This window comes from Aspergillus tanneri, assembly GCF_003426965.1.
Source record: "Aspergillus tanneri strain NIH1004 chromosome Unknown AapTan_2_pilon_pilon_pilon, whole genome shotgun sequence".
NCBI lineage: Eukaryota > Fungi > Ascomycota > Eurotiomycetes > Eurotiales > Aspergillaceae > Aspergillus > Aspergillus tanneri.
In genome coordinates this window covers 1,508,444-1,520,576 of record NW_022984629.1, presented here as the reverse complement: position 1 = coordinate 1,520,576, position 12,133 = coordinate 1,508,444, and the positions used below count along the sequence as shown (strand labels likewise).

Genomic DNA, 12,133 nt, shown 5'->3' with positions numbered 1-12,133 from the left:
AATCCCCGCCCGTCCGTACGAGGCTGAGGCTCAGGCAACAAGGCGCAAGTTCTATACTTAGAAGGACCCTGTAATTGTCGAGGATAACAGGCAACCTTAATCCTCCCCGAATCCTCTGCGGGTATGTATGTATGCATGCATTTAGGGCCCTGGATCTAGATAGTACTGTTCTATATTTATGCTTGCTTCTTCCGTGCTACCCAATGGGATGGCTTGTACAGTGGCTGCAGCATACTCTCCCGATCTTGGATGTAGCCACATAAAAGCCGCTCCTCTACTGCCTGTCGCTTCTCCAGCGTAAATCCCATTCGTTCCACGAGACTGAACACCTCTGTCTCCGTCAGCTCCACATTACCAGGCTCCCCGATGCCCTGTGGATGGTCACCGTCCTGGTGTTCGCGGTTGCTCCCATCCTCAAAATGCCAGAGAAGGGGCCCGACGTTGATCCAAATTCCATTGGGCTTGAGACAGTGTCGGATGGTCTCGATGTATCGGATCAGATTGGGGGCCGTGTCGATGAAGAATACCGTGGCCACGGCATCAAATGCCTCCCGGTTAGATGGCTGATTGTAGAGGACCACAAAGTCCGCCGCCGACATGCTCATCGTCCCAAAGGGCGTCGCAGGATTGGCCTGTGCTTCCATCATCGCAGCGCCAGGATGTCGGTCGGGAATTGTCACTTTCTGTAGCTGCTGGTCCCGGGAGACGAGGTTCGAGAAATGTAATGCAAAAGGGTACAGGTCATGCTGGTGGGGACCCCGACTGTGATTCAGTATCCAGTTGCTGGCCAGCAACTGATGGTATGAGATCTCGTTGCCCTCGGCCGCAAAGCCAGCCTGACAGATTTCAAACACCAATCTCCCTAGCCCGGCGCCAGGCACCAACACCCGAGGCTCTGCCTCTGAGGCATTTCGCTTGCCAAACTCGTCCCGCAGGTCTTGCAGCACGGGATCGTAGCAAACCTCCCTCTCTGCTTTGCCTTCGGAGCTCCAGTCCCGGTAGAACTGGCGAATAGTCGAGTGCGCCTTGTTGACATCAGACGGCGTTGCTGTTCCGTGCCAGTTTTGACGCGGATCGGCCGCATCGGGGTTGGCTGGGATGCCAAAGGAGGCAAGCCCTGTGGCCAGAATAGCATCTGCGATCTCCGCGTTGACATCGATGGCATCGTCTACGCGGCTGAAATTGTCCAAGATGTTGAACGGCGGCTCTGCCAGCATTTGCCAGTGGGAAGATGGGAGCGCATAGAAGGCCTGCCGCCGACGATGTGTTGTGTTCATGTGAGCCGTTCTTCGATATTGCCTGGTAGATTTTAGTTTCACAAATGCGATTGAACTCGTTGACTTGCATGCAGTAATAGTAATATGAACAGAACAGAAATAGAAGGCAGGAAGTCAAGCCAAGGGATATATCAATCCACCATGATGACTCCAATGTCGTCATATCCATAGCCAGGAAAAGAGAGCCGGAGAAGTAACCCACTTGTCACGAATTCATACACACCTATACGAATTAAGGGCAGCAAAAAGCACCCGTCGTTCTTCAGGGTCATCTAGGGGATCGAAATCCCCGGCCCAGCTGCGAGTCTCTTCCAAATTGTCATGTTGTATTTCCGATGCCATGGCTAGAATGAACCCGTCTTGCACCGTCACCTCATGCAAATGATAATTATGACGAGGACAAACAGTTCCTGTGTAACATGATCGATGCGCAGAGAACGTGGTTTTGCAGCGGATGTGAGAGGGAACGGTGGATCCGCTTTTTGGCGGGGAAACCAAAGTCAAGTTCAAATGATTCGATCGCTCGAGGTCGACTCTTTCGCTTCAGACCGTCTACTTTCCAGTATCACGAACATTCCGATTTCGACAGTGCTTTTGATAATTATCATATCCTCCACCCGGCCTTTATTTTAATTTATCCCTCTATTCAAGAAGGAAGGGAGAAGAGGATAATGACAACAGCATCACAGGCCGTACCACTTCAAACCGACCCTGACCACATGACATCTCATCTCCAACCTCATCCTCAAGAGATATCATTCCCCCTGCCTAAGGCTCTTCATACGACAGCGCACATCCATCTAACGATACTGGATACATGTGCCACGGTGTTTCTCGCCACGTCGACCCCCGGAGACTCGGGAGGGACGCTGAAACCCATGGGAAGTTTCGTTTATGCCATGCCTGATGTAAGTAGCAATACGAATATGTCCCTATAGATTATAATAGCGGAATAAGCGTCAAGGGAAATAAATACCTTAGTAGGGTTGGCAATTCTGAAACTATAGTCAGATTGGCTACATACCTTACTAACTTGGCAATTTGTGGTCTTGACCTTGGCCTTGACTTTGGCCTGCGATCCAATACTATAGCATGATTATACTTATGTTGTTTTTTCCTCTTTTTTCGTAAAATGATGATTCAATATGCTTACAGACTCAGCGCACCAATTCACGCTCAGCCATCTCCACAACGCTATACAACTCGCCCTCTGTGGAATACACCACGCGCGTCGCCAAAATCCTCGCTCGTCGCATGGGGATCCCTGTCTACGTAGGCTGTAGCCTCGACCCGACGGCTCTAGGTCTCACCGTGGAAGAGGAGATGGAGGGGTTGGCCAAGATAGTGGATGTGATTATGGCGCGTTGGGAGCGAAAGAATTAGGTCCTTCGTTTTTTCTTTCTTCTTATTTGCAGCAATAGGCTTGTGCTGTTTGGTATATGACTATCTAGGACGCTGATGGTGTTTGGAATCGGATGGGATCGGTTGTGACTGGAGATTGTTTTATTTGCATTTCCCTGCCCCTTCACACTTAGGATTAATTAATTTGCAACTCAACTGCGCCACACTAGTATATGATTGTTGTTACTCCGTAATGAGATCGGGGCTTGTCCGTCCGTTTTTACAGTCGTTTTGTTCACTCTTATGAATGTAACATCGTGTATAGCTAACTTTATCAATCTATGAAATAAGTACCATTGCAACGACAAACTGGAGGACAATAACAACTCCTCTATTCTATGAGTGAATGCCATGGCAGATCCAATAAAATAAATAAAATAAAATAAATAAATAAAAATAGACCGAGACCTACACCCGAGCTTCCGAAAGACCTTGCACCCCTCCCCCTCCCCTGTTAGTGCCACCTAGCCACGAACTCCGGTTGGACGGTTATATAAAGCTTGCATGATGGAGAAATGTGTCGGTCACCCGATGTTACTCGGTACGATTGCGCGCAGGCAGATAACAATGATTGAAACACGTCTATACTACATAGACTCCACTGGGATCCTTGATCGTGGTTTCATCCTAGCCTATCCTATCCTATCTATTTTAGCCAGGAGATGAGGTGGTATCTGACTAGGTAAGAAGAAACTAGCGAAGGCGAAGAGCCAGTCCTGGTCCAAGATTCGGCTACGCGTCCCGCAGCTTATGGGTGTATTCGTCTCTGCCTCGGAATCCAACCCGAGAATGGACCCAAAGTGGAGCGTTTGTGTCCTGGACTTGGCTTTGATCGTCGTATATATGTGCGCGTAATTACTCCGTGCTCCGTGAGCTGGGAAGATCCTAGATATGTCACATGGGCCAGCTCGTACGCATTCCTGAGGTACTCTGTGTCTATATACCCCGGCTATTAACTTGATACAATATCCTCTAGGTATCATCTGGTTGTCCCTGTTCCGACGCCAAGGTACTTGCGGACACTAGCCAAACTGATGTCATTTTGCTTTCTGTACCTGCCTCCCGGTCCATGGGCAAGTGACATTACCCATTCGGAGTCCTTAGCTCGATTCAGAGGGATGGTTAGTCTTGCAGGGACCGAGTCATACCGTGTACAGTTCCGACCCATTCAATGGGGGCCATTGATAAATGAGTGTGCCAGGTTGACAGGATGTATCGTCCAGTACTCTATACAATACATACCATATCTGCGACTGTAATCAGATAAATTGAGCCTATCGTCCAATGCAACTTTGGATATTGATCAGGACCGCCCAGACAAGGATGATGAGATACCACCACCAAAGTGCCACGGACTTTGAAACAGGTCAATGCATGGCCCACGTGGACCGTTGCGTCCAAATAACATCGATGTCGTAAGCATCATTGGACTGTCGCCCATCCTGATCATCGAGGCTGACAAGAGGGGAACGGGAAGTCGGACCAGTCAGATGTTGAGGGTCTGGAATCATCAACACGAGACAGACCCTGTGCTATACATACTCCGTAGTGAGATTGGAGGGGTATGGCCCATGCACGGAACTGGCCGAGGATAGTACTAGGGGATTAGGTAGGCCCCGACCGTAACCTAGGTACGGAGTAATAAGGAGGTCGAATATCTTGAATTTCCCATCGGAGCTTCACGTCTGTCCGTCTTTGCGCCGGCTATTGACTAGTTAGCTCTAGCTCAACGCTAATGCTCAGTTCTGACCGATCACCACGTAATCGACAGGAAGATCAAGATCAATCGAAATCCCCTACCACCAGAAAGCCGCTCATGTCACCTTGGATAAGGTAGAATGGGGTGTGGCAGCGGACTGTCACGGGAAGAACCACATGGGGCCGGAATCCGTGCTGATCCAATAAAGAGGGTATGTCCGACTGGGCATCTTTCCCGTGCGACTACGCGCTTCAGCCGTTTCTTTCCTAGCAGAAGGTGAGTCCAGTCCCACCTGGAAAGAGATCTGATACCCATGCTAAGGGATAAGCCAGGCGCCGAAGAAGGCAGCTGGTCAGGACATTCAGTCCTGACTTAGGCGATGGAATTGAATGGAGACGAGCACGACGATGTTTCAAGTTTTAATTCTCCCCCACTCGTTGTTTTTAATCAAACTGACATCTTGCAGGAGTTGATCCCAATAATCTTCAAGACATTAACATAATCGAATGGGCTCGAAGTGTAGAGCCTCTCGAGGCAAATCAGTTCCTCGTATTGTACTGATGGCGCAATGCTAGATAGTCAGATCAACAATGTGATAGCAAAAAATAGCCCGCGACTATGCTACCTGATCACATTGATCGCTCACCGGTGTGGGGGAGTCAAAAATATCCATTCTTTTCCTTCCAGGCCATCCCAGCAATTATTCCGCATCGAGTAGTCTGCGTCTACGCCTAGAAGTGGTAACTACGGAGCATTTCCGTAATCATGCAATCAAGATTCAGAATCGAATCGTCGGAATCCTTCGGCTGATAGTCAAATTGCGGCGTGATATTATGGTTTCTGCGTACTGCGTAATTGCGACAGCCTCGACTGGGGCTCTTTTTCTTATTTCTTTTTTCGTCTTTTATTTTCTTTTTCTTTCTCGTTTATGCATGATGGGTCGGGAAGGCACGGATTAGGCCAAGGATAACAGCTAGGACGGGAGGAGAGGGTAGTATTATTAGTATTTATTTTTAGTGGCAGTTTACAATCGATGGCAGAAGACGCAGGGATCTATCTTCCGTGGCCTGGAGGCTGGAACTTGCAGGGTGCAGATATCCGTAGGCACATATGGTGTACCGTAGATAGACTAGTTAACTACTGTAGTAGCAACTGAAGCACGAGGAGCTCGGGCCCAGATCCTTTGCCCTATTTTACGATCGAAAATGGAAATTGACGGATGACTGGGTTGTTAGTCTTTAGTCGGTGCATCCGATGATCTGACAAGGATGACAAGGATGAGGGGCGCCAGCCAACAATCCGAAAATTACCCCCCCATTCTGATTGATGGGAAAACACAAGGATGGCGTCTGTGTGTCCTTGTAAATATAGAACTCTGAGGGAAGAATGGCATGCCAGCCAGCCACAGGTCGATATCACGACCATGACAAGCCACTAATGTACATACCAGACAAAGTAGTGACCGACTTCGACAGAGTAAATAATGCCGGTTAGGCCAGACCGAAAGCAAATGCATCAAGGGAGGAACCTTACTCTTGATCGACACAGCCACCAGCACGAGGCCTGCAATCTTCGCATGAGGAGGAGGGGAATGGCCGCCTTGATTGGAATCGGATTTGATGGACAGGCCAATAATAATAGTCTTATTCCTTCCCTTTCGAGGAAGGCAGAGCCCGGAGGTACTCCGGGCCTAGCAGGACTTCTGACTCCGTAGTGTCCGTCTTCCGGCCGCCAAATGGACTGTCGGGTAAAACACGGACGAAGTCTTGGGCCAGCGAAAATCTCCGGGCGAAACAAAAAATGGCGGATTTGCTTGGGTTCAACGACTTGGCTCGACGGACAATAGGGATTTCATCACGAGCTAAACGTCATCTATTAGTAGTTAGCAGGGTGAGAAGATTTTCCATGGCCTCTTCTTCGTTTATTTCATTATTTCAGGTATAATTTTTTTTAGTTTCATTTTAGTTTAAAATGCATTTTGGTTTCCCTCTCACCGTCTGGTCTCCGGTTGGCAGTAGCCACTCTCCGCGATCCGTAACCATTCACCATGACCCAAGTCCCAAGTTCATCGCCAGTCCGCTCACGCGCTAACCCTCACGTTCTCTACCTTACCGTCCCGGTTGTCCGCCCGAGATGGGCTCTTTCTTAGGCTCTGGCCAATCATGGAGAAACTCCAAGGGATCGTCACAACGATCCTAATGACGCTTTTTTTTTCTTGGCCCTTTTTGGTTGCCCCTTTTATCATGATGCAATGACATTAATGGCCACCTTGGCACTGGTAGATGAGGTAGGATGTACACGGTGTCAAAACACTCTGTAATCTGTATATCCTAATCCGTACGACTAGATTTGTCGCCAAGCTGAATAGGATCCATTGTAAGGTTCAGGGGAGAGTAAGCGCCGCCAGCGGGCACAGGTAATATCGGTGAAGAGAATAAATAAAATAAGTAAATCAATATGGGCAATCCAATCAGGCTATGAATCTGGAACAAGAACAATCTTAAGATAAAAGCAAAATTTGAGTTTCCATGTTCCCGTAAGCCAGTCAAAGAAAAAAATAAAATAAAATAAACAAAAGTAACAGAAAAAAAGAAAAAAAAAACCAACCTGTCGGCTCTTCACTACAGGCCCCATGCACCACTTACGTTTGCCGTGGCGATCAGCGAGCGAACCATTGCTCACCAGAATGGGTTGGAGGGAAAGTAGGCAATTACGGATACTTTTGATGGGATGCCAACAACATGAACAACCGAGTTTAGCGTCAGAGAATCGAGCTCCCAAGGCTGTCAGGAGAATAGCCACTCTTTGCCTCAGTATGGGACAATCCGAAAAGCCACACCGGTTGGATCTTTGAGCTCAACCTCAACCGACCCTCTTTTGTTTAATGGTGGGACGGTGGATCGTGGGGAGAACAACTGACAATTACTGTACGCTGCCACTGCCGATCTCGGGATACTGTCAACGTTAGCAGGAGGTCTGACCTCCCATCCACGTTGAGATGGTCCCAGTCCAGTCCAACAAGGAAATGTGAATACGGGAGTAATAGTGGCCAGTCAATGACGGTGGGAGAGAAAGGTAGATAGTTAGATGTTCTATGTATAGCACACATGTATACTCTGTATTCCGTACCTATAGCCTATAGGTACTAGTGGTGTGCCTGTCAAGGGTAGCCGAATAAAACGCACCCAGACCAAACGTTTCTTTACCAGGGTTCGACTGTACTGATCTCGGAAAGGCAGTCCGACATGAGTTTAGCTTAACGCTATGAAGGATTATGACAAACCTTAGTCTCGACTCGACCACCGAAGCAATAGTCGAGAAAGGAGATGGGAGAAGCCCATGGTCGACATCAACATTGGGTTGCCTCTGATTGAATCGGAGAATACTGAAAACATGGTGGGAACAGCAGGTGTTCTGTAGGCAACTAGTAACTACGATATCTTTATGGGATTCCATTATTTTATTTGTTGGCCAAGAAAAAAAAAGACCAAAGAGAAAAAAAAAAAAAAAAGATGCCCAACTCACTCAAGCTCAACTAAACCCAAAGGATATCGGCAGAAGATTCCTAAGTATATGCTTCTGCAGTAAGCTCATTTACGAATCCCCACCCTTCTCGATCCGATTTGGGTTCGAACCGGCGTTGTTTCAGCCATGTTTTTTGGCTAACGAGCCGGGGTCAGCCGAGAGGCTTTCGGAGTCGTTTCCTGGGCTGAAGGTAGTTAGGTCGACCCTGAAAGGAGGGGAGAGCTGAGTGGGTTTTGGTGGGAAGATGAAAGAAGAGAAAGTAAAAATAGAGAGAAAGGTACGGTCGAGATGGTACGGAGTAATATACAGCGTAGAGAGGGTACATTTATCACTGCGATGGAAGATTAATCCATGGATGATTGGATACTCTCATGAGTGACTCTTCGTCCCTTTGAACTCTTCGTATTAGTCGTGGATATCCCATCGTTGTCCGACTCCGTCTTCTTCTTCTTCCTTTTTCTATTAAATACTGCCTGTTTATTTATTACTCAGGCTCCTCCATTCACCTGGCCCGGTTTGCCCCTTCTATCTTGCCCCTCCTGGGTGACCATTTTCATCATTTTCCAGGTTCTAACGTAAGAGAGCGAGGAAGATATCGCCATTTTGATCTTGCTTTGTCTCTCTCCAGCTTTTATTATTTTATTTCTTTTTTTCCCCTTGCAAGAATAAAAATCACTCAATTCACCAGTGGAGACCTGATCGTGGATGAATTTACCTAGCCTCAGCCACCGTCCTCCATCTGTCCGCATGTCAATACCTCCTCCATTGATCGCCCCAACTCTAATCGCGATTGACTGATTGATTACCTACTCACTACGCACTAACTACGCTGTCTCTTGTCTTGTCTTCGCCGCTTCTCCGAAATTGCTCCCATTCGCCACCAGTTCCAGGAATCATTGTTTCCTGGGGACGGGTTTCCCCTGTTGCTGTCTATCTATCTGTTCCATTGGTTTGTTGATCGACTGTCTTTTTCTTCTAATATAGTCGGGTCTACGAGGCGTCGGAACTAGTATTGTGCCCCCAGCTCACCGTTCCCATCGTTGGGGAATCGGTTTCTTGTTCCTTCTCTCCTCATCTTTTCTTCCTCTTCTACTTCTCCCACTGTCTTCGCTCCTTTTCAGTGGTTTGTGGCGGAACCGGTTGGTTTCACTCCTTTCCAACTCGACACCCTACAACCGCAATTTCTTCCGTGTATGAGCTCGGACTCTATCCCTCGTCATGCAGTCCCATTACTTTCGCTCCTCGACGAGTCAATACCAGGCGGGTGGTCCGTATGAGTTACCTCCTGTGCAATCGGTGACTTCGTCGTCCGGTCCTTTCCAGCAGGGTCCTCCGGCTGCTCTACTTTCTGCTCCACCGAGCAGACCCGAGAGCGGACTGAGGATGGCCCATCTACTGCAACCGTTGGCACAGCAGATGCCCAGCCCTCATCCCCCTCATCCGCCTTCCTCTTCTTCCTACTCACGCTCCTATGAGTCGAGTGGCTCTCCGGCAGAGGCTATCTCTATGCTCCCGGATGCACCGCCACTCAATGGACTTGGATCTGGTCCCTCGGGTCTACTTCAACCCGGCGCAGGGCTGCAACAGCAGCAGCAGCAACCCTTGCAACAGAAGAGGGCATACCGTCAACGAAGGAAGGATCCGAGTTGCGATGCTTGTCGTGAGCGCAAAGTTAAGGTTGTATCTGTCCCCAATCCCTGCTACCCTGGCTTGGCACTTGTGATTAACCTTCGACCCATTTACTAGTGTGACGCTTCCGAGTCATCCAGTTGCACGGAATGCACAAACCGCAAAGTGCGCTGCCAGTTTACCAAGGAGACCAACCGGCGCATGTCCTCCATAAAGTTTGTTCCATGACTATCCCACTAGAGGGCCATCCCGTACTGATTATCCTATAGACAAGTGCAAGACCTAGAGAAGCAGCTGCTATCGACCAAACAGCAGTTAAACCAGTTGCGATCGGGAATGCTCAGGCCCGACAGCCTGATGGATCTTGATATTGACGGAGCAGGGCAGCCCCAACTGAAGCTGCCGGATATCGCATTATGTCGACCTCACCACCGGTCAAAGGTTCCTATTGCACAGGATCTCTCCAAGGCCCGTGCCAACCTGCGCAAATATGGCAGGGAAATTATGCACGTGCCCAACCCCTATCGCCAGCAGGGTCCAAGGTCGTTGTTAACCTCGGACCCGCCGCCGCTGCCATCGAAAGACCTTGCAGATCGTCTTCTCGCGCAATATTATGCGTGCATTCATTCCGTACTGCCTGTAGTTCATTGGCCGAGCTTTAGAGACGACTATGAGAAGGTTTACCGTGCTGGCTCTGTTGTGGGGATGCCACGGGAGTGGGTGTCCGTCTTATTCGGAATATTGGCTTGCGGCTATCTTCACACGTTGGAGAAGAATCGGGAGCAGGAAGGCAAACGGTTTATCAAGATTTCCTGCAGGGTGATCGACGTGTGGCAGGACAACTTCTCCCTGGATCAAGCGCGCGCCGCCTTGTTGGTCAGCATATTCCTGTACGAAGCCAATTCGAAGTCGGCTAGCTGGGTGTGGATTGGTTCTGCCGTGAGAGTAGCTCAAGAAATTGGGCTACATGTTGAATCCGGACCATGGCCTGCCATTGAAGGGGAAATGCGAAGACGAGTGTGGTGGGGGATGTATGCTTGGGATAGGTGAGTGGTCCTGACTCCGCGGTTTGTGACTGGCGCTTATTATTTCTCTCACAGACTTCTGGCTTTGGAAATGGGAAAGCCGGTTTTGATCAATGATCAAGACTGCGATGTTGACCTCCCCTGCGTTGTCGACGAGCAATACATCTCCGATGATGGCGGTGTTATGCCTGAAAGCCAGCGAACAACCTCGCTCCTTGCTACAATCCATGTTGTCCGATCAGTTGGGCAGTTGACACGAATACTGAAAGCACCTAACATCAGCACAGCAACTATCGATACTTTTGAGCGACATTTCAACGCTTGCCTCGTCACATTTCCCTCGGAATATCACCCGAAATCCGACCAAGCTCTCGATCCCCGATCGCTTGCCCCGATTATCTACCTCCAAAACGCCCGACTCACCCTTCACCGTCATAATATCTCCCCGTTTTGTCCCCCCGAAGTGCGTTCCTCTGCACTGGACTATTGTGTTTCTACATCCCAAGATACAGTGCGATTGCTTTCGCGCGCTATGCGGTATCTTGCCGGCTCTAACCTTGGACACGGAGCTCCAGGGAATAGTGAGGACTGGCGCCCATTATTCGCGTCATCCGCAGGCACCACGATATGCACCCATATCTGGCGCTGTGCACTTATGCTGCTGTTTCGCCAGGATTTCGCTTCCGCGTTGGTATGTGTTCAGGCTGGAGCTGCAGTTGGGGACTCCCGCTCGCTCAACGCAGCCTGTGGACGGTATCTTGCTTTCTTCTTGAAGTGCCTTCTCGACCGATATCGCCGCAGGGATGGGCTCGAGCGCGACGAGGAGATGATGGCCTATGTCTCCGGCGATTTGCAAGGCAGCTCGGACGGCAGCTGGGTGTGGGAAGGCAGTAAAACAGGTTCCCAGTTAGATGCGATGTCGTCTAATATCGGCAGTCCAGTCTCACATGGACAATCTGAGTACAAAGACAGCATGTCTACTGAAGAAGCCGAGCCCTGGGACAGTTGGGACTGGGTCGAACAGACGGTTCGATACCTCCATAAGAAACAGCAGGAGCAACCACTAAAGGAGTATGATATAACGCATGACCCATCCGTCAACACGCCAACGGAGTCCACATATCTCAGCCCGGAGTCTGCCAGTGGACATAACGACTCCTCTCCCCGACGGTCCAGTTCGTCCCATTCGCGAATGACGATCGCGAGCATCATCTAATAGCAAAATTCGAGCCTATCTGACGTCGAATTCTCCTCCAATTATGTTATCGCGCACGATTTCTTTGCCATGGGATGCATCGAAAAGGCCTGCGACAGCTTTATTGAGCGGCTCACTTCGTAGCAAGAGCACTGTGCGGATACCGACGTGCTGAATACATTCCCAACGCCCCAAATGGATTGATTGTATTTGTAGTGATACCCAAGCCATAGGATAAGGGCTGGCAGAGCATGTTGACACGAGGTCATGTATTACGATCAAATTATTGATGACCATTTCAATGTTTACTACGCTGTATATAGTACTGTGACAGAAAGAGTATGAATGCAGGAAGGCATTGCCTAAGATTTAATAAATTAAA

General features: G+C 49.2%; 4 protein-coding genes across 4 annotated transcripts; 2 read left to right on the top strand and 2 right to left on the bottom strand.

Annotated features, from left to right (window-relative positions):
- Positions 1 to 176: 176 nt before the first annotated feature.
- On the bottom strand, positions 177 to 1,217 carry ATNIH1004_000469 (carnosine N-methyltransferase family protein; the record flags this gene model as incomplete). Its single annotated transcript, XM_033565183.1, has 1 exon — positions 177 to 1,217. One exon carries the CDS (start codon positions 1,215 to 1,217, stop codon positions 177 to 179), a length of 1,041 nt encoding a protein of 346 aa, XP_033430940.1.
- A 731-nt stretch (positions 1,218 to 1,948) lies between these two features.
- On the top strand, positions 1,949 to 2,660 carry ATNIH1004_000468 (proteasome assembly chaperone 4 family protein; the record flags this gene model as incomplete). The annotated part of the gene is made up of 2 exons (XM_033565182.1): positions 1,949 to 2,185; positions 2,433 to 2,660. The coding sequence occupies 2 exons, from the start codon at positions 1,949 to 1,951 to the stop codon at positions 2,658 to 2,660; spliced, it is 465 nt and encodes a 154-aa protein (XP_033430939.1).
- A 3,360-nt stretch (positions 2,661 to 6,020) lies between these two features.
- ATNIH1004_000467 (uncharacterized protein) lies at positions 6,021 to 6,426 on the bottom strand (the record flags this gene model as incomplete). The annotated part of the gene is made up of 2 exons (XM_033565181.1): positions 6,021 to 6,238; positions 6,372 to 6,426. 2 exons carry the CDS (start codon positions 6,424 to 6,426, stop codon positions 6,021 to 6,023), a joined length of 273 nt encoding a protein of 90 aa, XP_033430938.1.
- A 2,694-nt stretch (positions 6,427 to 9,120) lies between these two features.
- Positions 9,121 to 11,772, top strand: ATNIH1004_000466 (transcription factor domain-containing protein; the record flags this gene model as incomplete). The annotated part of the gene is made up of 4 exons (XM_033565180.1): positions 9,121 to 9,582; positions 9,649 to 9,746; positions 9,801 to 10,577; positions 10,632 to 11,772. 4 exons carry the CDS (start codon positions 9,121 to 9,123, stop codon positions 11,770 to 11,772), a joined length of 2,478 nt encoding a protein of 825 aa, XP_033430937.1.
- Positions 11,773 to 12,133: the final 361 nt, after the last annotated feature.